This window comes from Mauremys reevesii, linkage group 6 (assembly GCF_016161935.1).
Source record: "Mauremys reevesii isolate NIE-2019 linkage group 6, ASM1616193v1, whole genome shotgun sequence".
NCBI lineage: Eukaryota > Metazoa > Chordata > Testudines > Geoemydidae > Mauremys > Mauremys reevesii.
Genome location: NC_052628.1, coordinates 91,458,600 through 91,486,091, shown reverse-complemented (window position 1 = coordinate 91,486,091; position 27,492 = coordinate 91,458,600). Strand labels below are relative to the sequence as shown.

Genomic DNA, 27,492 nt, shown 5'->3' with positions numbered 1-27,492 from the left:
TTTTGGCGTCAGATTAGATGTTCAAATCAAGCAGTGTTTTTGGGCTGCGGATGAATGTCTATAGAACTCTTAATGAGGCTAATCCCACAGCAGCACATTCCAAGTAGCTAATGGGCGCAAGTTCATTGCTTACTTTAATATCTCTTGGGTCAGAATGGAGTGAATGCCTTGCGTAGTGGGCAGTCATGAGTGTGTTAGCAGAATGACCAGCAGCAGTGAAATGTGGGCAACATAATATGCTCTGGGACTGCCTTAGACACCACCTAAATTTGATGCTCAGGTAAAAAAATATATATACTTTATATATTATATAGATACTTGTCAGCCTTTGATCTTTTTGTTGTTGTTGTTAGTTTTGGGTTTGTTTTTTTTTTACTTTTTAGAAGAAAGTAATATTGAGTCCAGGGAACTAAACTAAAAGCAAACTAAGTCTGAGGATAAAAGATGAAAGATAATTTATTAATTAAACCCATTGAATTAATTTTGGGTTTGCTAATTAGCACTGAGAGACCGTGTTTGTGGTATAATGAAAAGCAAAGACAAGCTGTATCATTTGCTATTTTATTAATTCATATAGCACATCATAATTCATGTAAAGTTTAGACTGTTCATATCTGACTTGCATAACAATATTAAAGTTAAGTTTCCCTAGTAACTTATCTCTGCCTTTGACTCTACAGTGAAGACCATGTTGCAAGTAATTTTATTATCCTTTTCATTTCTGCAAATTATCTGTCTCAGGAAGTTCTTGGCTCAGTGCAATACAACTGGATGCTTTCTTTTTGGGGTGGAAGGTGACAGTGAATTATGAAAAGATAAACCATAATATTTGGTATTGTGCCTGTGGCAGTCAGGGTAATAGATCTTTTAAGACCTAAAAAGTAGAAAGCTTTCTTCTGCTAGAGTGAAAACAAGATTTTATTTTAATTTGCTTTTTTAACAGTTTTCCAAACATTCTTTGTGTTTTTTTAAATGTAAAACAGGCATAGAAACTCAAGGGCATATTATTATATTTAACATATCTCCTTTTTCTTCAAAATCTCAATTGGAGTTATGAATAGGCAAATAAAATATTGTAATTTCTAATACATAAAATTGGCCTACTATTTAAACCTTTGTGAAATATGTGCTTGCTCATTTATTAAAAAAAAAAAGTATTGTTCTATGAAGTCTCTTTTGTTGTTCATTTTCTATTTGATTTTGTTGTTGTTTAGATAGTTCAGGAACTGAATGTATCTTTAAAGAAGGTACTTTAGGCATATTTTTAATTAGTGAATTCTCCAAAGTCTGATGTAAATTGTTTTTTCTGGATTTATATGAAAAAGGCAAAGTTCTAGGGAATCCTGCCATGTTACCGAGAGAGAGAGAATTTTGTGGGGGTATTTTGTATTAGGAAATTATTTAGGAAGTCATCCAGAAATGTGGCATGTAACAGCTATTTTATGCTTTCCAGAAAGAGTATAGATGTGTCAGGCACTTACTTAAATGTTAAAATAAATAAGTAAACTTAGCATGACTGAATTTCCCTTATTTTGAGAAATGTTAACATGTATAACAAAAGTGATTCATAAATATGATTCTACTTATGTTGACAAACCCTTTCCTAAGGCAATAGTAGAAAGTGATACCTGAATAATAACTGTGGCTTTGTAATTGTAATGTTTTAGTAAAACAAAACAATGTCCTGCCCCAAAATTTTGAAGTTCCCCTCTTCATTGTCCCAAGTTGTATATGCCTTGGATTTCAACTGCTACAAGTATTCACTGTAGGTAAATATTCAATTGAAGTTTTTAAAAAAAGTTCACATTGAAACCCATTAAAAACCTAGTTGGCTAATACGAAGATGGCTCATTACGTGTGAAAACTCAATTAAATTACTAAGCTGAAAATTGGCCAATTTAATATTGACTAACAGAATAGTAGGGCATACAAAAATATGGTTCTTATGCATTTTATGTACTTATTTTGATTGTATTTCAGAGCCTTTCAAGTATCTACCGGAATTCATAACTAGGGTGACTAGATGTCCCGATTTTATAGGGACAGTCCCGACAGTTGGGCCTTTTTCTTATATAGATGCCTGTTACCTCCCACCCCCATCCCAATTTTTCACACTTGCTCTCTGGTCACCCTATTCGTAACAGAGAAAGAGAATAATGTCTGTTTTAAAATTACACTCTTTTCTTGGACTTCCAGGATCTTTACAAAATAGTTTTTCTCTGTATATTTAATATGCGCACCTTGCCCTAGAGCTCCATATCATAGCAGCCCTTGTTCCACCCAGCGGGAAAGGAGTGTCTGCCATAGCTCCATCTGGAGTTCCTTAAATCCTCTCTGAGTCCTGGCTAGTGGTAGTCACTTGGGTTGCCTTCTACTCTTTATGATGCCTCCTTCCATAATGTAAAATCCTGACTTTTTTTTAAACTGTAATCTGGTAGATTGGTTTCAAACTAAAAATAACAAGAGTAAAATATATAACTCCCTCAGCTAAATAGTCAATGATTAAGAACAAGGAATCAGTTCCTAGTGAAAAATGCAGAGAACAGTTTTTATTCAATGTGAAGTAATAGATTTGAGGTGATTTTACACCACTGCAGAGATGTAACATTGTTTTTAAAGTCTGCACATGTGAAAATTCATGTAGTCCGAAGGATTTTCTCTGATTAAACTGATTTGCACACATCTAAGAAACATGGGCCTCAGGGATCAAAATAAGTTGCAGATATTTTGTGTTGCAAGACAGTTGACAGGAAGTGGAATATCAAGCAGTGATGACTTCTCTCATCCTATCTATGTCACACTTCATTTCCTAGAGGCAGATTTTCTTTTTTTTCCACTCTTTTTTATATAGTCATCACATTGCTTAAATTTGTCTGAAATTCACTTCATGTTCCTTAAACATCATCCACTTGGTATAGTATGTTTCATAAGTCATTGCTCTCTTTCACCTGTTTGTGATTAGTATTAATATCCCTGTTTCTGTTGTGTAACTGTAAAAATATTATTTTATTCTTTGCATATGCTTTATAAGATTTACCTTTAGTTTTCCTTCAGTCAACTGAATATTAAATGATTAAGTTCTATCTGCAGGAATCCATTGGGTAATTTACCAGGACACCCACTCACTTGATCCATCAAGAACTACCCAGATAATTAAAAGGAGTTCAAAAACTCTGAAGATAGATTTCTCTTTTGTTCAAAAAATAAACAAACCACCACACCTCTTCATTTCTATCAGGGAATAAGATCATACTGAGAGAAAATCTTTTACATTACTGAGTTCATTCGTGGCTATAAGCTCAGACAGTATAAAGCAGCATAGCTTAATTTAATTTGATGGAGCTACATCAATTTACACCAAATAAGGATCTGTCCCTTTATATTTCAAGCTTCCCTTGTTTCACAAGTATCATTTCCTGCTTTGTATGTGCTCTTTTCTCCAAGACACTTTAAGTGACATTATGATATGCTGTTTAACCACAGTTTCTACAATATGTTGCAGTGGATAAATAGTGGATAGCCATTAATTTATATTTTAGTGGGTTTTTTAATTTCAAAAAATGTACTATACCTCAAACATAGCCGCATTAGTTTAAGTAACCAAGTACTTTAAAAAACTGTTTATAAATTGAGGACAGGTTGTTTTCTTGCCACCTAGAAAACTTTGATCAATTATTTGTTTTAATTTGTTGTGCTTTAATGATTACTGTCATGTGAATGTAGGCACAAATATAAAATGTATCTGGCCAATAAACGTGAAAATATTATAAATTTACATATATTGAACTTTTTATTGCTATGGGCTTGAAAAGCACCCAAATTCTGATGGAAAATGTTTACTGATACAGTATGTTTGCATGGTCAATAATTAAAGATTTTCTCCATGTTTGAGTTATCTCTTTAATGAACAAATAAAGATTATGGGATTTTTACCCTCTCTTTTTCAGGCTCAGAAATCATGGATAGAGAGAGCATTTTACAAGAGAGAATGTGTTCATATCATACCCAGCACCAAAGACCCCCATAGGTAATTGTATTGCTATATGCTACATATTGTATTGTATTGCTACATACTATGAAAATGAAACTGTATAATTACCAAAAAAATGACTGCATAGATAATATTTTTTTTCCAAATCTCTGAGTATGCTGGACAAAGATTGGTTTATATTTTGGAACCCTCAGAGAGATGGATTTCCATGAGGCATGGCACCAATACTTTATACACTGCAGAAGGTGTCAATTGAAAAACAAAACCTAAATTTATATCAGTGTTTCATTTCTAACTTGTTCATTTTCTTGGTGATGTATTCCAGTCCCTTGAATATTTGTACTCTATATTAGAGACAGAGGGGCTAGTATTGTAAGGGACTGATAGATATGAGCTTCATGTATGACTAAAATATGTTGATGTCAGGGCCGGCTCCAGGTGCTTGGGGCGGCCAAGGGTGAGGGGCAGTAAGTTGGGCTCTTTGGCGACAAGTCCCTCGGTCCCTCTCGGAGGGAAGGACCTGCTGCCAAATTGCCGCTGAAGAAGAAAGCGGCGCGGTGGAGCTGCCGCCAGTCCCGGCTTTTTTTTTTTTTCCCCAACCGCTTGGGGCGGCAAAAACCCAGGTTGATGTCCATGTGAAAATGTTTTATTTTGCTTAATGTAGTCTGTGGGAACGCATAGAATGTATTGGTGGGCGGGGGGAATCTTTGCTTTTTTTTATATATTTAGAACAAATCACTTTTTTATTTAGTTTTTAAATAAAAACAAGACATAACAAAGGAGAATCACAAGTCAAAAAAAAGTCATATCTGTATTGTAACGGTATCTTTCCTAGACATTTCAATGTATTTGCTACAAGACAAGACTTCTGGCCACTCTATAAAATCACTTCAGCCTGAAAGTGACTTTCTAAGACTTTGCATTGCATACAAGAAGTGTCTTTAAATATAGCCTGTTGCATTTTAGGCTAATAAATGCAACTAATTTTTCCTTTACCCCCGTAGGTGTTGCTGTGGGCGTCTAATAGGTCAACATGTTGGACTGACTCCAAGTATCTCCATTATTCAGAATGAGAAAAATGAAAGCAGACTCACTCGAAATGACAACCAGTCAGAGAAGTGGTCCATCAGCAAGCACACTCAGCTCAGCCCAACTGATGCCTTTGGGACCATTGAGTTTCAAGGAGGGGGTCACTCCAATAAAGCCATGGTAAACAAACCCTTTCTTAGAATACTAAATAATGCTACTAACCACAAAAGGCATTCACAAAGTATCTTCCTTCTTACTTAATTCGTTGCTATAAAACCGTATGTTTTCTAGGTTTCATGGGTCATGGAAGGAAGAAGATAGTTGGACTATAACATAAAATCAACTACAAAGGCTACAGGAAAGGGGCTACTGGGTATGATGATAGAGGCACCGTCATTGAGTCATTAGAGTAAGGGATAGGATGTCTGGACTACCTGGATTAGGTTCCTGACATTGACATACTGAGTGATTAAGGGCAAGTCAGTTAATATTTCAGGGAAAGTTATATTATATGCTATGTGGTTTCTTCCAATTCACACCAAAGTTCTATGGATGTTTTTCATGGGGAGGTGAATAGTGAAGTAGACCAATGTCCTGTGATAACAATGCTGTTTTTTCTGCAGTGTTGTTCAGGTTGGGAGTGGGAATACATCTAATTCTTTATCCTGTGCTTAGCTGTATCTTCCAGAAATTATGTGCATATCCTCTGGCAGTACCTATTCTGCCAGTGCAACACCAACTGTTCAGGTGTGCTTCCAGGTACATTAGTAAATGTCTTAAATTCCTAGTTCCCTTTGTCCACCCTTCTAGTATCCCCTAGAGTTGTACTATAACTAGGGCTGTCGATTAATCGCAGCTAACTCACGTGATTAACTCAAAATTAATCGTGATTAATTGCAGTTTTAATTGCACTATTAAACAATAGAATACCAATTGAAATTTATTAAATATTTAGGATGTTTTTCTACATTTTCATATATATTTATTCTGTGTTGTAATTGAAATCAAACTGTATATTATTTTTATTAGAAATATTTGCACTGTAAAAATGATAAAAGAAATGGTATTTTTCAGTTCACCTCACACAAGTACTATAGTGCAATCTTTCTCGTGAAAGTGCAACTTACAAATGTACATTTTTTTTATTACCTAACTGCACTCAAAAAACAAACAACAATGTAAAACTTCAGCATCTACAAGTCCCCTCAGTCCTACTTCTTGTTCAGCCAATCATTAAGACAAACAAGTTTGTTTACATTTACAGGGGATAATGCTGCCCTCTTCTTCTTTATAATGTCACCAGAAAGTGAGAACAGGCATTTGCATGGCACTTTTATAGCTGGTATTGCAAGATATTTATGTGCCAGATATGCTAAACATTCATATGCTCCTTCATGCTTCAGCAGCCATTCCAGAGGACATGCTTCCATTCTGATGATGCTCTTTTAAAAAAAAATTGTTAATTAAATTTGTGATTGAACTCCTTAGGAGATAATTGTATGTCCCCTGCTTGGTTTTACCCGCATTCTGCCATATATTTCATGTTATAGCAGTCTCAGATGATGACCCAGCACACATTGTTCAAAACAACGAAAGTTGTTAAAAACATTTTCACTGCAGATTTGACAAAACACAAAGAAGGTACCAATGTGAGATTTCTAAAGATAGCTATAGCATTCGACCCAAAGTTTAAGAATCTGAAGAGCCTTCCAAGGTGGGGTGTGCAGCATGTTTTCAGAAGTCTTAAAAGAGCAACACTCCAGTGCGGAAACTACAGACCCATAGCCACCAAAAAAGAAAATCAACCTTCTGCTGGTGGCATCTGACTCAGATAATGAAAATGAACATGTGTCAGTCCACACTGCTTTCTATTGTCATCGAGCAGAACTCATAATCAGCATGGACGCATGTCCTCTGGAAGGATGGTTGAAGCTTGAAGGGACATATGAATCTTTAGCACATCTGGCACATAAATGTCTTGCAATGCCGGCTACAACGGTGCCGTAAGAACGCCTGTTCTCACTTTCAGGTGACGTAAACAAGAAGTGGGCAACATTATCTCCCGCAAATGTAAACAAACCTGATTGGCTGAACAAGAGGCAGGACTGAGTGGACTTGTAGGCTCTAAAGTTTTACATTTTTATTTTTGAATGCAGTTTTTTTAATACATAATTCTACATTTATTCAAGTTCAACTTTCATGATACAGATTGCACCACAGTACTTGTATTAAATGAATTGAAAAATACTATTTCTTTTGTTTTTTACAGTGCAATACTTGTAATCAAAATATAAAGTGATCACTGTACACTTTGTATTCTGTGTTATAATTGAAATCAATATATTTGAAAATGTGGAAAACATCCAAAAATATTATATAATATTAACACTGTGATTAATTGATAAATTTTTTTAATCACTTGACAGCCCTAACTATAACTTCTTCCTTCTCTATTAATTCTTGCTTCCTCCTCTTTTTCCCTTTCTTTGACAAACATCCCCCACACTTCCTGGCTAATTCATAACATTGTTAGAATCCTGGTAAATCGCTGTCTGTCACTGTCTGGCATGTTTGGTAAACTTTAAATATATTTTATTTCTCTTACATATTGGACAGCATGCCTGTCAGAGTCAGTAAATCAACATGTAGGCGGATTTCAAAGGATTGGAGGGTTTGGGAGTTAGGTGGGAGTTAGGTGTGTAACTGCAATTTGTGCCTTTGAAAATTTCCACCTGTATCTGTTTCTGAGATAGTAATTCTGTGAAATATCAGAACACAGTGTCACTCATGTTGAGTAGATATAGAAGCAGATAGACCCACAGGGAAACACTATAATTTTCTAACGAACCTCTAATGCCCATTCAGTGGCACCTGAAAATTGATAAAGTGAATCAACTCATATTCATTCTAACAGAAAAGAGCATACAAATATGTCTAGTTTAGTAAAATGAAATAAGATTTGTCTAAAGGGAATAAATCAAGCCACCCATTTCACAGTGCTGTATATCACATTCAGTGGAAGCAGGATGCTTCTCACCAAACCTGTGCAATTCAAGCACTCTAAAATATGGCAAGGAACAAAAAATTATACTCATCAGTTGTAAAGTAGAAAGATTATTTCCAAGGAAATGTAATGGGAAGGGGGAAGTTTCTAGATCTGAAATTAGTCAAAATTTTCTTTGGTTTTATAAAATGGTTAATCCTGTTAATACTCAACAAATTTCACCCTTCAAATGTATATACAATATTTGTGGTGTGGCCAGTATTAGCACAGGTAGACAGAAAATAACAGGTTTTGCAAGTTTAAGCAAAATCTTCTTTATAAACATTTCCTTGAACTCAATATTTAAGTTAAGGAATATCTTTAGAGTTTCAGGTTTAATTTCCATGGTTTTTTTCCCTCTTACAATCAAAATAAAGCACACATTAAAAAAAGAAGAGACTTTATTAATATTAATTATTTTTATTGTAATTAAGCACAATGTGCTCAGCACTGTACCAGACATAAAAATACAGACAATTTTACCCACAAAGAGCTTACTGTCTAGCCATAACAGAAACACACTAGACAAGATATACTGGAAAGCCCAGAAGAGGAAATAAGTAGGATTTTATTTTAATAAAATGAAATTTTATATAAACCTACAACAACAAATCAAAACTCAGAATTTGCAGGACAGAGCTTGTAGCACAGCTCATTGGGATATAGTTACCCAGCCTCCATGTATTAATCTCTCATCTATTTGCTGGCACCATCCTTCTGCTGTTTTATCAAATTCTTTATATATCTTTTAAATTGTTTTATTACCAAAGGCCTTTTGGCACTAAATACAAATCTTCCCCTACCCAAAAACTAGCTACATGGCTCAATCAATAAATTGCTGAGTTTCTTCAAAATGTTTGGGGTTTTATTTGCCAGGGACCACCACTTTGCCACATTGCTGTGGTCCTCTGCCCACATGTTCTGCTCCTGAAAAAGACCTCCCTCACACAAAAAGGAACAGTAAAGGGCTGGGAAAGAGGCTGAGCCATGCTAACTTCCATCATCTTTTGAAAGAGGTCAAGGGCTATCAGAAGAATGGAGACAGGAAAATTAAGTCAGTGTCATCAACAGATCTCCTCCTGGGTGGAGAGAGAGACCATCCAACAGATGTGCTAGCTAGATTTGAGAGATGCAGTAAAAGGCACCTGTTTGAAAACCTTGAGAATCCCTCTTTAATGAATGAGGTACCTGGTTTACTGAGTAAGTAATTTTGAATTTAGGTGGGCTCCTACTGAATTATAAAACAGTACATGATATGCCATCAGGTTTTATATCAACCCCAAGAATACACGCATGCAAAACGTTGCTTGAATGTCAGTTACTAATTAAACTCCAAAATATGAAAAATGAATTGACTGAACAAAGATTTTGGGGGTCTGGTCCTTGGTAGACCAGGTGGGAACAACCATGCATTGCTGCACTGTGCATTGAATTTAAGGGACCAAATTAAACTGCTGTCTTGAATTTATCCTCTTCTTTTTAACACACAAATAATTCTGGAACCCCTTGCATTAACTGGGACATTTGAATCCTATACAGATTTCTAATTAACTCTGCTTTGCTGAACTAAAGTTGCTTTGGTCATGGTTATACAAGGTTGGATGAATGATGGCTGCTTGAAAGGTTCACAGTGAATTAAATATATTAGTTCTATTTTTAATAACTTCCTGCTTATCCAAAGTGTTCAAATGATATTTCTAACATGCTCATTGAGTGGCTAGCATATGTTTGCAACTGCAGAAGACAGAAATTTTATTGCTGTGGAAAAGGCTTAGTGTCCTTTACATTGTTCTTTCATGTTGAAATGCATCATTGTGGCTATGAGGCAGGTAAACGGATTTGATAGATACAGCTTCTCATATGTAGCTTCAATGTGTTGTATTTTATTAAAGAGTCTTGGAAATCAGCCACACCTAAAAATATGTTTTAGGTTTTAAAAATATAGGAGACTTGACAAAACTGCACAGAAAAGATCTTAAAAAGCCATTAGTGCAGGGAGAGAGAAACAAGGCGGGATAATCTATAATCCTTTGACATTAAACCATGAAAAAGACAATGGGTTTTATTTTTTGACATAGCAAATCGTTGATATTCAAAATACAGTAACAGCATTTGAAATAATAAGGGTTCTGGAGTAAAAAGTGAATGAAATACACAAAGGCCTAGATCGGGGTGGGCAAACTACGGCCTGTGGGCCACATCTGGCCCATCAGACCTTTTAATTGGGCCCTCAAGCTCCCGCTGGGGAGTGGAATTGGGAGCTTTCCCCGCTCCAGTGCTCCAGCCGGGGAGTGGGGTCGGGGGCTTGCATTGATCTGCTGCAAGTGGCTCCCAGAAACAGGAACAGCCAAGGGGCTCTGCATGCTGCCCCTGCCCCAAGTGCCAGCTCTGCAGCTCTCATTGTCTGGGAACCGTGGCCAATAGGAGCTGTGGGGATGGTGCCTGCAGACGGGGCAGTGTGCAGAACTGTATGGACCTGCCTCCAGAGGGTGGGTGGACCGCTGTTTCCAGGAGCCACTTCAGGTAAGATAATAAAGTAATAATTGGAGATATACCAATCTCCTAGAACTGGAAGGGACCTTGAAAGGTCATTGAGTCCAGCCCCCTGCCTTCACTAGCAGGACCAATTTTTTTGCCCCAGATCCCTAAGTGGCCCCCTCAAGGATTGAACTCATAACCCTGGGTTTAGCAGGCCAATGCTCAAACCACTGAGCTATCCCTCCCCCAAGCACCGCCTGAATCCTGCACCCGAGCCACCCCATGCCCCAACCCTCTGCCCAGCCCTGATCGCCCTCCAAACCCTTTGATACCAGCCCAGAGCACCCTCCTGCACCCCAAATCCCTCATTCTCAGCCCCACCCAGAGTCTGCACCCCCAGCTGGAACCTCACCTCCCCCATGTGTGCCCCAATCTCCTGCCCCACCCGAGAGCCCCCTCCCGCCCTCCGAACTCCTGCAACTCAAACCCCTCATCCCCAGCCCCACCCCAGAGTCTGCACCCTGAGCCGGAGCCCTCATCCCCCCCATTTGCTCCAATCCCATGCCCCAGCCAGCCCTCCATACAATTTCCATACCAAGATGTGGCCCTCAGGCCAAAAAGTTTGCCCATCCCTGGCCTAGATCCAAAGCCCATTGAAATCAATGAGTGCTTCCATTGACTTTCTTGGGATTTGAAAAAGGCCCTAAAATATTTAAAAGAATATTAATAAAGACCCTATTCTGCTTCTGTTAGCTAATGAGAGTTTTCCTCTTGTTTATAATGAGACATGGATCAGGCCTTTTGCTGTGAGGTACAAACAGCAAAGGATTCAGAGATTCAGCTTAGTTTAGAAAAGCATCTGAAACTTTGGACAGTTAATTGAGGTAGGTAAAATGGTCATGTTATCATCCAGTTGCCACTACTGATAAAATACAGGAGGAAATGCCAGATTGCGTTGCAGAAGGCAAAGTATTAGGGAGTATGTTAATCTAGGGAACATTCAGAAATACTTAAGTGTCATGTCTGTCAACAGCAGAATGAGTCTGTGCAGTGAGTTTGTAAGTTTCTCCGTCAAATTATCATTGTTATCAACAATCAGCCAGGTACAATTCACACCGCAGTTTAATTATATGTACTCTAATAGAGGCATTGTGGTTGGAGAACTGTATGGATCAGGATATTAAAATTTTTACCTCCAGATTACTACTGTAGTTCAATTCTAACCTAGGTTGGGCTATTTTGCAGCCATCTAGCTGTTTATTGGTCAATGAGAAACGAGTTTGAGTTTCTGACTAACTCCTTGATATGAAAATAAAGCATCATAATCACAGCTAGTATTAAGTGACATTCTCGTTGACATGCTTAATAGTCAAGCCATGGATTAAATGGACATGGGAACTTGAACTAATCTTTCATCCTATGATGTGGCCTGTCTAAAGTGGTTCAGTGGGGAGGCAAAGCACTTGGGCAGGTTGCTGTGGTGAAGCTTGTACTTCTGCTTCCTATATTGTACCTGTTCTGTTGATAAATAGTGATGCTGTCAGTTTGGCCTCTTTCATAAGCGCCAAATTCTCTTCTATAAAAATATAAACACTTATGGAGCTGAAAAGTGGATATCAGCCAGAGAGACATGGGGAGACTGATGGAACTGAGCAGTGGTTTGGCTCAAGTTCATCGTTAAATTTAAAAATCTTTCCGAGCAAGTGGTGGTGAAGGAAGTCAGGAGTGGCAGCAGAATCTAAACAGAAAAGGGAAAAAGTCAAATGTTCCACTACAAAATTGAGAGGGATAAATTATTAATATGATCAAAAATGGTTTTAAAAGCATTTATTCATAATTTAGTGAGTGCCTTGGAAGTGATGACAAAAGAATTATCCCATTCACATTAAATTACATCTGAAGTAATTACAAAAGAATTATCCCAGGCACACCAATCTGAAAATGCCCCCCACAAGAGCTAAAATGAATAAGATAAGAAGTCGACACATTTCTTCTCTAGAAAAGAGAATCCAATATTTTAGCCGCTTGGCCTTTTCTTAGGGGAGTTTCTAAGATTTAAATTTCCTTTGCATTGCTGGTTCTTCCTGTTGAGAAGACCCACTCAGATTTGTTTACTCACATTTCTTCTTATAATGTAAAATGGATCTGAAGGTTATGCTGATAAACCATGAGGGGTAGGGGAAAGAAATATATTAGTGGAAGGCTCCAGAATAATTGTATGTGCTCTAGCTCAACCAGAAGTTATGGGCTTGATGCAGGAAGTACTGGGTGAAATTCTATGGTTTGTCTTATGCAAAAGTGTAGTGTAGGTGAAACTAATGGGCCCTTCTGGCCTTAAAATGTAACATCAGTCAGTGTATAATAATTTATTCTTCATTAAATCCACACAAGTGAAACAAGTTGAAAGAGGAACCTTAATTCAGTCATTTCCTAACTTCTGAGTGCTCGACTTTGCAACCCTTAACCTTAAGTTAAAAGCAGGCATGTCCACTACAGGGGCGGCTCCAGGCACCAGCGCAGCAAGCATGTGCCTGGGGTGGCAAGCCGGGGGAAGGGGGGGGCAGTGTGTCAGTCGCCGTGAAGGCAGCAGTCAGGCAGCCTTCGGCGGCGTTTCTGCAGGAGGTCCGCCGGTCCCACGGCTTTGGCGGCAATTCAGCGGCGGGTACACCAAAGGTGCGGGACCGGCAGAGCACCTGCAAAGCCACCGCCGAATCCGCGTGACCGGCAGGCCTCCTGTAGAAACACCGCCAAAGGCTGCCTGACTGCCATGGTTGGGGTGGCAAAAAACATAGAGCTGCCCCTGGTCCACTATTACATATTTTGTAGATGTTTTTCAATACATTTGTCTGGAATAAAGAGAGTTCTAAATGGAAGTATGATACCAAGTGCCCCTATGGCCTTGGACAAATCACTTAACCTCTCTGCCTTAATGTCGTCATCTGTAAATTAAGGATAATATTTATCTATTAGCACCTGACAAGGGTGTTGTGAGGATTGATTAATTTTTGCAAAAAGCTTTGAAGAGGGTAACCTCTGTGAAATTGCTAACTATAAATGTCATGGTCTGTAGTTTCATAAATTGCTTTTTAAACCATCAAAGTTACGATTAATTAATTTTTTTGTTGCAAAAGTTATACGTTTTTAAATATTTTCTTGGTGTTACACATCATGAGTCATAAGCAACCTTTTTCTTTATCCTTGCCCTTAATTCTGCAGTATGTACGTGTGTCTTTTGACACAAAGCCTGATCTTCTTCTACACCTGATGACAAAAGAATGGCAGCTTGAGCTCCCCAAGCTTCTCATCTCTGTGCATGGAGGCCTTCAGAATTTTGAACTTCAGCCAAAACTCAAGCAAGTCTTTGGGAAAGGTCTGATTAAAGCTGCCATGACAACTGGAGCATGGATATTCACTGGAGGAGTAAACACAGGTAACAAGCAACATTAAAATAAGAGCTTTGTGGCATCAGGGAGGCTTTCATCATTTTACCATCATGATTTAGAATCAGTCCAATTAAGAGAAGCTGAACCATTTTATGGTATCTTTTTTTATTATGCATTAACAAGAAAATGCCAGAATAATACCTATTGAGCAGCTCTCCAAGAATAAAAGGTTTATTAAAGCATGAAAGGCAGATTGTGAAGTCCAAAAAATAAAACCTGCTGTGAGACAATCTGAAGTGTTTTGTCAGAGGGGAGTTTGTGAGACTAACATCAGTGGGCCCAGGTACCATTTATGGAATGGGGTGATCTGCAGCTAGCAGCCTGAAAGGGTAGCTAGTTCGTAGTTATTACAAACAAGAAACTTTCCACCTCATTAAAGGAAAATATTTGTATCCAAAAAAAGAAGAGGCAACTTTTATCTTTCACTTATAAGAACAAGTCAAATGTGACAGAGAAAAGAGTTTTTCTGTTTTCTGTGCCTGGGGAGGGGGGGGGGGAGCCTTTAATCTGAATAAATGTCATTCCCCACCCCCGTATGGATTAGGAGTCTGATTTTTTTTCAGGTTTTTTTTTTTCCAATTGTCCTTGCAGAAAGAGAGATAACATTTCAATTTATATGCAAAGTTGAACACATCCAAATTTTAGAGCCCTGACATGGAGTTATTTTCTACCTGTCCACATGAGTTTTACTGTCATGGAGAGACTGAAATGATGGGGAAGCAGGAAGTGGGGGCAGGGAAATGAGGTGAGGCAAAACATTCTACATATGGTGAATGATAGTATGTAAAGTTGAAGTATGCACATGTGAATTGTTGTGGAACATTATCTGTACCTGGGTCAGCACAGCTACACTACATCAATATTTCAGCATTATTTAACCCTTTCAGTGCCTTTGGAGAGTAGCATATTCATTCTCCCACATTGATAATATGGGCCTGATACAAAGCTCATTGTAGTAAATGGGAATCTTTGCATTGACTTAAGTGGGATTTGGATTAGGTGCTACATATACTGAAGCTCAGTTCAGAACATGCCTAATGAGATTACTTTGTTTTTTAATATATATTGAATTAAAGGTGACTGGAGTAATTGTTAGCCCAGTTTCCTTTGTTTTTTGGCTGTCTGGAAAGTTTGTCTTCTACTTAGCTTTCCCACACCTACAGCAGAAACACAAGGAGGTGGAATCTCTTGATATTTTTTTTTAAACATCCCCAATGCCTCAGTGGGAGGAAGAAGGAAACTAGAACAAGGGTTGGCCTGTAAATTGGGGTGGTGATAATTTTATTAGATGTTCAGATAATGCTATGTTGAGTGTGGCAGATATAGATAGAAAATCCTAATTAAAAATGCATCCGTCTGTGGACCTTTCGACCATATTGCAATAGGTTCACCAACTGAGCATTGCAAACCAAGCTGCAGAGATGTCTTCACAGGACTGAATATGAAATTGTGTTTTGTAGAATAAGACTGGAGTTTAAGAGAAAAAGCTGTATGTACATTATAGCATTTTCAAAGTGTCATAATTGTAGCTGACAACCAAAAAAAATCCCAAATTGATATAAACAGGTTTTTTTTCCTGTGCCAAAAAATTATTCATAGTCAAATAAGACTGTTAGAACAACCACTGCTGTGTATTACCCTAAAATCAATCCTGAATGTTCAATGACTTCTAATTACAGCATAAAGTATACAGAGTAAAGCAGAAGAGAGCTCTGGGGTCAGATTTTTAAACAAGATAGGTACGCAGTTGTGAACCTAATCTCTGCTTGCAGTTACCATAGTTGCATTTGCTACTCAAAAATTCTGCACATAAACTCATTGTTTTGGATAAAAATTCTTTCCAACATTTCCTTTCTGAAGAATATTAGCAAGCCCTATTTAAACGCAAGGTATGACTATTAACCTGAAGTGTGTATATACATTAGCTGCTGCCACTCACAATGTACTCATAATATGGCAGTATACACATATCATACATGGAATGGCAACTAATGTTGTCGTTGCTTAGACAGAAAGCTAGGTGTAAGTTAATAAAAGGCATAATAGAAAACCCCCTAAAATGTTGCTCTCAGAGTATTAGTATTCACGACATAACATAGATAATGTATGCCTGACTCACCCCTATATCTTCTTATAAACAAATTGCTTTCAATATTCATCTGGTATCAGAAGCTGTATTCTCTAGAAAGCAATAGCTTTTTGCAGATAGAGAAGACCTGCTCTGCACCATCAGGATTTGGGATCACAGATTCATTTGGCTGAGATGTGTGCATTTTGCCCTCATCTGCCAGACAATGTGGTGGCAGCCCGGGAGATTAGAAGATTAGATGTCAGGTTTTTTTCACTGTTGATTTTAAATGAGTATAAGAGGGTAGTAGCTATGGGGAAACTTGTGGTTATTGTCTGACTGTTGTAATGCTGCCCATGTCACTTTAGGATTCATGGAACCAGAGTATGGAAACAGTAAAGAAAACTGGTTTAAAAAAAAATCAATCTAAGAATGTAATTTGGAACCAGTTATCCCCTCAGTGAGCACAAGTAGATTTTAAATGCATTTTATGTAAAGTTGTCAGCAAACAAGAGCAAGTGACATTAAATTCTACGTGCTGTTGTGCTGCTGTTAGCTGCAGTCAGGTGATAAAAGTAGCTCTTGATACAAGCTGTGTCAAAACTATTTGGAAAGTGAGCGTGGAAAGCAGAAAAGAGAGCCTGAGTCCAAGAGCAACTGTCCGGCCTGGCACATTATCCTGTACATGTGCAGGGTACAGGAGTTAGCCCAGGAATGTGATTAAAGTAGCCAGAAGCTGCTTTAGACCGTGGAAACAGTAATCAGAGTATGCTAAGCCATGGGGCAGTCATTTTGTGTGCACCAGTCTCTACTATCTTGCGCTCCCTGCTGGCTTTTCCCTGGCTCCCTATGGGAAACTATCTCAAGTGACTGGGTTTGTGGTTTGATGGGATGGTGCCACCGCTGTCTACAGCTGTGTGTAATGATGCTTTCACAACATTTCCATCAGTATTTCAATCACCTTGCTCGTGGGTTACATGCCTGAGAGGTTTCAAAATTTGAGGGGACAGTCATGCAGGCCACACATTTTTTCCCCTTTTTTGTGCATTTCTGCATACTTGGAGAGGATAGAAGATATACACACCACACATTTTTATTAGTGTGTGTATGTATCTGAATACAGATGAGAAATAGCAAAGGTATGATTGTCAACGTCTTCATTTTCATTGTTAGAGTTGTGCAATTTGTTGTTTACATTATTTTATTCAGTAAGGTTGTATGTAAAATACACTGAACTAGCAAGGCACTATATATAATCAATCTACATCATTTTATTATGGCCCCAGTTCTGAAAAAAACCACTTAAGGAAATACTTAACTTTAAGCGCATGCTTATGCACTGTGTTGAATAGGGATGGGATTACTCACATGCTTAGAGGAAAGCATACACTTAAGTGCTTGGCTGATTCCAGACCAAAGTGACCAAAAATGCTGTGCTTTAAATTTTTGATTATGTGCCTGTTTCTTTTTTTCAGGAGTCATTCGGCATGTTGGAGATGCATTAAAGGATCATGCCTCAAAATCCCGAGGGAAGATCTGTACCATTGGTATAGCCCCCTGGGGAATTGTAGAGAACCAAGAGGACCTGATTGGCAAAGATGTAAGTCCTGGGGGATCTCTGTCATCTACAACAAAACTGTATATTCTGGGTTATTTTTTCCTTTACTTTTTCTCAGTGCTTCTCAGATAGAAGTAGTATTTGTAGTGAAGCTGCTTGGTAAAAGGCAAATAGTCAGGCATTTTCATGTTCTTAAATTTATATTTTGTGGGAACATAGCAAGATTAGAACAGGAAATCCATCCTGTAGATTATGTAAGGCTCATGAAATAAGGCATTCCAGTTCTTTCTAATATATTTTGTATGTTTTTTTCTTTTCAAAAGAAAATACAAGGAATTTCTATTGAAAATCTACTTTAAAAGTTTATTAAAGTTGCACAGTAAATCACTAAATGTCAGAGAATGCCAAAGCTAAGGTTTCATGCACAGTTTGAACTCTGCCCTCTTTTGCAAATGTACTATGTTGTGGTCTTGAATTCAGTAATTACATACTATTTCCCAATTAATATATATTATATATCTATATCTATATCTATATCTATATCTATATCTATATCTATATATATATATATATATATCTATATATATCTATATATATATATATAATTATTCCACAACCTTGGAAGGCTCATATTATATGAATTCTTTATTCATGAGCCAGGGCTCCATAGAAACCCTGCCTCACATATCTTCTAAGGGGTTCAGGTAACATTTACCATGCATCTTTCTTCATGTCATCCTTTTTAGGGCTTGATCTCTCTCTATCCCTCCCACCTCAGGCTCTCCCTCTCTCATTATAAATAATATAATAGCTTTATAATCTGCCTGCTTTCTTAACTTTGCCTCATTTGAAATGTTTCTACCTCTTGTTCCTGAGTATTTTGAATGAGAACTTGTGATTGACATTTTGGGTAAATGTTGAAATCCCAGTCTATATTCTACTGGAATTGGTTTATGTATTTATAACAACTGTATTACAGAGTACAGTTATTTTATCTGAATTACTTTAAATCTGTGTCTTCCCACTGGGATTTATTGATTTACACCCAGTATAGAATGGGGAAAGGCATTCACTTATCAGTTAAATTGAAAGGAATTACAATAAGAATAAAAAAGAGTGAATTCAACTGGAATTTATTGCAATTCACTAAACAGCATGTAACCACAAGAAGGGGAGAAAATCATGGGGTACAACTTTGTACTGTCTACACAGCCTCCGGCCTTTACATAATACAATACTAGGGCTCAATCTGCCAAGATATTGAGGGTGCTCAGAGCCTGGTTGGAGATGGTCACCAAGGAGAGGGCTCTGTGGGAATAATTCAGAATCCTATTGTGACATAATCGGGAATTCACTTAAAAACTAAGCCAAAAACCATACCAGCCACAGGAATAAAACATTCCTGGTGATTTTGAGTGCAAGGCTGACACAAATGCTGGACTTCAAACAGTCAGTCTTGACTTAAATTGTGTGAAATGAGTGGCAGAGTATTGTTTTGGAATTTAGGGATGAGCCAAGAAAGTAGTAATACTTCAAAAATTAAAAATGTCAAAATGTTTGAGAATTGTAGGCTGGCACAGCTATTCTGAACATTTTAAAAGGATACCATTGAGTGACAAACAAGAGGGTTTTTTGTTGAACTTTGCCATCAGTTTACAACCATGCAACTCCACTGAAGTCAGTAGGGTTGAGACAAGATAGGTGAGGTAATATCTTTTATCAGACCAACTTCTGTTGGCATGTACAAGCTTTTGAGCTTCACAGAGCTAAAATATTTATGGCCTTTGAAGTGTATGTATAACAGACAAATTGTAACTTTGTATCTGAAACCTTCTGTTTCCAAACTTTGATAGTTTAGAGAAAATGGAAACTGGATTAACCAATGAGAGAGTGCAAAATTAAATCACTTCTGTTGCTACCCATCCCTAATGTATAATGTTACCTTTATTTTATTGAACGGTTCCTAGAAATTCTTGCTCTTTGCATTTTTTGGAGTGTATGCATGTCTGTCTCTCTCTCTCGCTCTCCTTCTCTCACTCTCACTCACACACACACAGACACACACACACACAATGTGGTTCATTGTTTTGGAGAGAAGTAATTTAAGGAAACAAAGATTCAGGCAAGGAGAATGACCTATAATATAGAAATCAGTATCTGTATATTAAAATATGGTGAATGCCATAAAACTTACTGAAAAAGAAAAATATCATGAATAAAAAACGAGAAGAATAATATACACCTTGGCCCATTATCATGTAAAATAAATCATAGTAAAGCAAGAAAAAAAAAAGAAAAATTAGTATCTCATATATATAATATATATAAAACAACCTCAGAACAAATCAACCAACAGTAAAAGACTTATTAAACTCCAGTATTTATTGTGGCTCTGTGTATGTTCATTATGTCTAGTTAAATTAGTATCAAAATGGAAAAAATTGTCAAAACATCCTTTCATTGGGTGGAGCAGGAGATACTATCAGCAGCACTGGAGACAGAAAATTTGCTTCTGCATGTGATATTTACAAGGGTGAGAATCTCTCACATGCTGCATTTGACTTGCTCAGCAAGTGTTTTCAAAATTATGTAACACTCCTGCCAACACTCCCAGCCGTCCTTTGGGCTGGAGGTTTGTCATGATGGATTAATGGAGAAGTCAGACTCATCACTGCAACTATGTCAGAAGTCTCATATTGTAAATTGTTTTTTTGAAATGCTACACGTTAGCCTAGGCCCCTATGAATTCATTTGTCTTTTCTCCTTTTGATGCCTACAGTAGACTCTGTCCCTTTCACCCTTAAATAAATTAATGTCATAGGAAGAGTCATTGTTTAAAAAAAAATTATCACAAAAGCTATGAGCCATAAGCTACTCAGCTAAAAAGCCCCATTGATTTCAATGGGAATTCTGTGTGAGTTCAGACTTAAGTAACCTCTTGCTTTAGACTGCAGACTCCACCTTTTGGGTCTGCCCTCCAGCTTCCTCTGCTGTTTCTCCTGCTTTCTTAACAGGTTGCCAGGATGGGCAGGGCCAGGGTCTGAGATGACTCCCTTCCTCCTTTTCCCTGCCCACTCCTCACTAGCCTCCGCACACCTTACTCCTTTCCTCTACTCCAATTAGAGACACAGCGGGAGCTGAGGCTGGAGCCCAGAGCAGGAAGTGCTAAACAGATGTCAGGGAAGGAAAGAGTCAGAGTAGCAGTAGGAGTGCAGCCTGAGTGTGACGTGCTAGGAGAAGGAAGAAGACTCATAGGGAGTGGAGAGAACTGGTGGGAAATGTTTTGGAAAGTTCAACGTAGATTTGGAAAGTTTTACACTAGTCAGCCATTTTTTAATTATCTGAATGTTAAATGGCATTCTTCACTGAATATACTGTTTTAAACACTCAAGTCATTAAAATTAATTTTATTAAAGTACAAATGTGATACATATGTAATACTGAAGGAGGGATACATGCTTTGCCTTGTGCAAAGAAATATGATTTGGAAATAATAAAGCTTTGGCTGTTGAAAATAACATTCGGAGCTTGCACAGCACATCAATTTCCTTAACTTTGGGGACTCACTGTATGGGATGGTGCACAGATTCTTCACACTGAAGAGGGAGAAGAGCTCTTCTTACTTCTTATAAACCACATCTATATGGCCAAAACCCCACGTATTCTGCAGTGCTGGACCTAATTCAGCTGTTAGGTTTCTAGATTCCATGACACAATCGTGCACCAGACTAAAAATTCTCTGGTGGTTTCATTTAAATGAAAAGATTTTCAATTAATTAAATATTAAAATGAACCATACAATCAGTACAGTGGCACCCATGTTCTGTTAATATTAAATCCCACTTATCGTAAACTGCCCCCATATTTTCAGTTTTCGGTATGTATCAGAATTCTGTCTTAAAGCATAACTCAGTCACTGAGGGGTTGTTAGAGGGGCAGCTGGAGTTTTTGCCAGTTGGGCAGGAGGATGCTGGGGCTTTTTGCTCCTGTGAAGCTTTTGGAGGCAGTTTGGGATTGCAGGATAAGCACATAAAATGAATGTTTCTGCTAAAATGGGCAGCAGTTAAATAATTAAATAGTGTTGACATTTAAATTACCTGTCCTAAGGTTTCAGACTTAACAACCTTCTGAGATGAAAGTACTTGTTCACACCCCCAAAACCATTGTTCAACCTGTCTGCAGACTCTGTAAGGCAACAAAGCATCAGTTTACACTTGAAAAAATGAATTTAGGGCTAGAAACACATTTTTTAAAATGAAAGCTAATATTCTGGAGCACAATTCTGTGGCAAGTTCTGCAGTCATGATCTACACAACTCTGTATACTCTCAGGAATAATGTTGGGCTACCAGGCAACCTATCAACTTGTGTGAGGCTAGTGGCATTGTTGTTCAAAATGTAATGGTGGTTTGTCCTCTGATGTGATTCTTGGTGGTATTATTATTAATTCAGGTATAATTCCTATTGATTTCAATGGGAGTTCTGGGTGAGTAAGGAATGAATAATGGCTTAAGGATTTTCCCTTTTGGCTCTGGAAGTCCATTAAGATACACATTTTAGACCAAGGGAAGGTAGTATTAAATTTGTGTATTTTAATTCAAAATACATTTTTATTGTATAGCTCTGGGGTTGCCTAAATAGGGATATTCAGGAAAATGATGTGATTAACTAAAGGTCTGCATTTAAAGTGCATTAGTTGAACCGCCTTAAGCCTCTGTGTGGACACTCTTATTCAGAAGTAAAGTGGCCTTCATTTGATTTAGCTTAATTTACTGTTACTGAATAAGAGTATCGACATGGGTTTGATATGGTTTAAACAGCGTTAACAATTCATTTGAATTTTAATTTCCCAAATATCCCTGTCTAGACAATCCCTGAATAAAATGATATCTCCAACATCCTATGATGTGGCAAAAGGAGAGTAGAAAGAGTATCAGGAGTACATGGACTGGACTATTTTGTGGAAATTTTAAGTCCACAAAACTTAAACTCTTTGAAGCGATTAAACTCAGAGTTCAAGTTGAGGTCCAGTCTTGTTGTGCTAAATCACTGAAGTCTGGTTATAGGTTTGTAATCACATACTGTTCCATGACTGCACTGAAACACTGCTAGATGTAAGCACAGCAGGGAGGAAGAGTTTCAATGTTCTCTCTCTTTTTTCGTGCTTGTATTGGTTTCATCCAGAACCTTAATATAGCCTTTTTCTAAAAGTTGTTTTTTTCACCCCCTTATTAACTGATCTCTGATTTGCACTCAGCAACTGTTCTGTGGTCAGAAAAGAAGCACAGCAGAAATTCTGGAGAAAGCAGAGTAATTATTATTTTAGATAAGGGATGTTACCCAGTAAAGAAGAGACAGTTGTGGTTGGATTTATTATTCAGTACTAACACAAGAGCAGCCAAGTCCACAGTATAAACCTTAACTGAATCTCGGGCCATTCACAGTAAGAATCATCACATGAAATAAGAAATATAACCACAAACAAAGCTACGGTGCAAAATTCTTCACAACCATAAGAATTTTTTTCTTACCAAGTATTTTATGTTCACAAACTGACTATGTTCTGAATTCTGAAACCCCAGATGCTGAAAGCAGAATGGCTGCGGCTTGAAAGCATTTTCAGTAGCACACACTCTGCATGGGCCTGACAGTCTCAGAAATCTACTGTTTTGTATTGTTCACGGCATTTAAAACAGACAGTGGCTGAACAAAACTGAAGGCTCTGAACAGATGACTGCACTGTACTTGAAGTTGAAATGCACCATAAATATTCTGTGTGATGATGCTAGAGATGAGCCAAAACTGGAACCTTTTATCCAGCCCCTAAATTTAGGTAGGTTGGATTAAATGGAAGATGAATCCAAACCATCCCTAGTTTTCATTTTACAAAAATAAATCCTGGCTTCCTCGGCTCATATCTAGCTAATATCCCTGGTTTTAAGGGTTTTTCAAGACTACGATTTCACATGAATTATTATTTTTATTTGGGCTGCTTCACTGATGGATTCTGTTACCTATGACCTCACTTCCCGTGCTTCCTTGAGAACTAGTTGAGAGTCCTGCCTACCTGTGCAAGGTGAGGGAAGAGGTACCTTGCAGCACCACCTCGATCTGCCAGCACATTCATGCATCTCAGGGTTATATGCAGAGCCATTGGGTCAAATTCTAATCTCAGCTATGTGTGTGCAACTTCAGTGGGAGTTGTGTTGGATCTCTGAGGAAGACGATGGCACATTATAGTTTGTAATCCACAGTTAGACATTTCTGTCTTCACTTGTAGTTTGTGGACTATTTTCTTAATTCAAGGAGAATCATATGTTTGATAAGATTAGGAGACAGACCAAATTGCCTCTAATTTTTAATGTATTTATTTGTTTTTATTTTTATTTTTTGTAAGATAATGCAGCTTTAACATTCAGGAAGAGTAAATATGATTTTGCAGTTTGTATACTAGGAACCAAAGTCAGAACATAAAAAGAGAAGAAAAACCTTCTGTTTGCAAATTACAGACCATGTTTGCAAATTACAGGTCATGTGTTTTTTTTCCTTTCTCTGCCTTTCTATCTCTATTTAGAAACCAAGAATATACACTTTTAAAGTAAGTTATTGCAGCAGTTTTCTTAACAAGACAAAAAGGAAATATACATTGATCAGCATGTCATTCAGAATATATCACTTTGTAATACTGTATAGTATCCATTGCCATCAAATTGTCACCTATTATCCTTTTGTTTAAGATTTTCTGGTATATTTTGTTAATATAAAAGCAAATGTCCACCAGGAATATGTTGCACCTAAGCCTGAACTTCAATCATTGGAAAATAGGTGAAAATAAGCATAGTTAAGTCACTGAGTCCTAGTTCAAGATATTGGGTAAGATTTTCATCCCCACTATGGCTCCCCTAACCAGGATAAAGGGGCTGGAGCAATGTAAAGGGGCCTTTAAATTCCCAGTTTTAGCCAAGGGGGAATTCCCCTAGTGTAGGACCTGAGGGAGACAAATGCAGGCTGCCTTTAGAGAACCCCCTAACAAGCCCTGGCCTGAGAGGTATGAGAGAGGAGGGACATATTAGCAGTGAGGTTACAGCAATGTAGCACTGCAGAGATTTGGGGCACTAACACACCCTGGGCTATCTAAATTACACCAGGAGCTACTCCAGCCCCCAGAGTAGCCCAGGATCAGGCGGGTGGAAAGGTGGCTTAAAGCTATATTTGCATGCCTCCTGCCCCTTGCTTCACTTAGAGTTGTGCCTCTAATTGTAAACTATAGAATCTCACTCATTTTATCTTGGAATGCAACAAGTTTGGTCTAGGTGATATACCCTCTCTTGGTATGTGTAGATACATAATGTGCAGTGTTGTTGTAGCCATGTCGGTTCCAGAATATTAGAGAGACAAGGTTGATGAGGGAATATCTTTTACTGGAGCAACGTCTGTTTGAGAGAGAGACAAGCTTTCAAGCTACACGTCGTTTTCCCATGTGAGTTCATTCAGGACAAAAACACCATATGACCTATGGGTGAACACTTTTCACAAAGCGATCACTCTATATCTGACCTATCAGTCCTCATCCTCAAAGGAAACCTGCACAACACTTTCAAAAGATGGGCCTGGGAGCTTAAATTCATAACTTAGCTAGACTCTAAAAGTCATGGTCTTAATAAAGACACTGAATTTATAACTTGTTATAACAATCTGTAACCCATTAGCCCCCCTTTTTGTCCTGTAACTACAGAGGTTTTAACGGGACACTTCACCTGGAATGGTCCCTTAGAATGTGTGCTAACTGCTTATGCTAAACTATCTGTTTGATCTTGTATTTAGCTGTGACATACTCAATACCTTTTCCCCACCTAAAGAAGAGCTCTGTGTAGCTCAAAAACGTATGTCTCTCACCAACAGAAATTGGTCCAATAAAAGAGAGTGCCTCACCCACCTTGTCTCTCTATATACGGAATAGTAATAATACTGTATGTATATGTAATTTCTCCCTGCCCCTGCTCTGCTGAAGACTTCCCTGTCTCCTCTGTTGTTCATGTGACAAATCATGGAATCATTAGTGAAAGAATTAACTGAGGCTTTTACTTGTCATTCAGGTATGGCCTTATCTGCCCTGCACAGTTACCTTGAATTATAACTCAAGTGTTGCCCCTGACTTGGGTCCCGACCACACATGCCAACCCTTAGCTTGAGTTTGGTGGGGTTTTAACTCAAGCTGGCTGGTCCATAAAGGTGTATAGCCTACAGCTTGAGGTAGCACAACTGAGCTGCTGATGATACCACTGTGCAGTAATTCAATCCCTCTATGCAGTTTCAGTGTTTTTCCCAGTGTGGCCACTCTCACCTGAGCTAGGCTAACTCTAGAAGAGCTAATTCAAGTTTAGACAACTCAACTTAGACTTTGTCTTTATGGCAGAATTATCAAAAGGTTTTATTCCATTTTCGTAATACTGTCTTTTAACTTACCCAGGAAACATGAAGAATTGGAAAGAACAAAAGAAATGGAAATCAGCAAGGATGATAAACTGAAACTTTGTGGTCTTGCTGCAAAGCCATGCTTCTCCAAGGAATAACCACAAAGCATGGAGTTTTGCTGTCTCCGTGTAGAATTTTCCTTAACTTTCAAAGAGGATTGGCGTATCACTGTGTAGGCTCTGATCTTTATTGTAACAAGAAGTATCACAGCTAGTCAGTGAAGAGCTGCCAAAGTCTTAAGAACCTGTTCCCTACCGGTTCTTCGGCAGTGGGTCTTTGACTCGCTCTGAGTCTTCGGCGGCACGTTGGCGGCGGGCCCTTCAGAGCCGCCGAAGACCCAGAGTGAGTGAAGGACCCGCCACCGAAGTGCCGCTGAAGACCCGGTAGGAAACCACCCAGTGAGTACAAGCCCCCTGTCCGTCCCTCCCATCTGACCCCCACTCACGTCCTGCCCCTGACTGCCTCCGTCAGAACCTGCAACCCATCAACCCCCCCCCGCTCTTTGTTCCCTGAACACCCTCTCCCGACACCCCCACATACCCTAATTTCCCCCAGAACCCCACCCTCTACCCAACTTGCCCCGCACCCTGTCCCTTGACTGCCCCCCTTGAACCTCCGCCCCCTCCAACCGCTCCCTGCTCCTTAACCAACCCCTCCTCCCAGCCCTGGCCCGGCCCCCTTACCATGCCGCTCAGGGCAGCATGTATGGATGCCATGCGGCCCGCTGGAGCTGGCAGCCCCACCCCCTTACCATGCCACTCAAAGCAGCAGGAGCTGCAGAGATGCCCAGGAGCGGTCCAGAGCGCTGGTGTCTTGGCATGCTGAGGCTCTGCGAGAGGGGAGAGGGCGGGGGAGGGGCTGGGGAAGCCTATGCAGCCGGGAGCTCAGGCAGGCCAGATGTGGCCCGTGGGAGGGTGTAATGACAGAAAAACCTCCCTCTCCCAATTGCCCACCCCTTTAACAACTGGTTCTGAACTGGCTTCTAAATTTAACAACCGGTTTGCATGAACCAGTGCGAACTGGCTCCAGCTCACCACTGCAGCTAGTGAACAGGGTCCTTATGGCACCTTAGAATCTAACAAATTTATTTGTGCATAAGCTTTTGTGGGCTATAGCCACTTCATCAGATACATGGAGTGAAAAATACAGTAGGCAGGTATAAATATATAGCACATGAAAAGGTGGGAGTTGCCTTACCAAGTGGGGGGTCAGTGCTAATGAGGCCAATTCAATCAGGGTGGATGTGGCCCATTCCCAACAGTTAACAAGAAGGTGTGAGTATCAACAGAGGAAAATTACTTTTTGTACTGACCCAGCCACTCTCAGTCTTTATTCCGGCCTAATTTGATGGTGTCAAGTTTGCAAATTAATTCCAGTTCTGCAGTTTCTTGTTGGAGTATGTTTTTGA

At 38.7% G+C, this 27,492-nt stretch overlaps 1 protein-coding gene across 9 annotated transcripts in view; it reads left to right on the top strand.

The window, feature by feature from the left end:
- TRPM3 (transient receptor potential cation channel subfamily M member 3) overlaps positions 1 to 27,492 on the top strand; it is a 600,384-nt gene that overhangs the window by 410,034 nt on the left and 162,858 nt on the right. For all 9 annotated transcript variants that reach the window (XM_039544762.1, XM_039544757.1, XM_039544760.1 and 6 more), the window contains exons 2-5: positions 3,948 to 4,027; positions 4,996 to 5,200; positions 13,758 to 13,971; positions 17,528 to 17,652. In XM_039544762.1, coding sequence (XP_039400696.1) covers positions 3,948 to 4,027; positions 4,996 to 5,200; positions 13,758 to 13,971; positions 17,528 to 17,652 — 624 coding nt within the window. The remainder of the gene's footprint in view (positions 1 to 3,947; positions 4,028 to 4,995; positions 5,201 to 13,757; positions 13,972 to 17,527; positions 17,653 to 27,492) is intronic.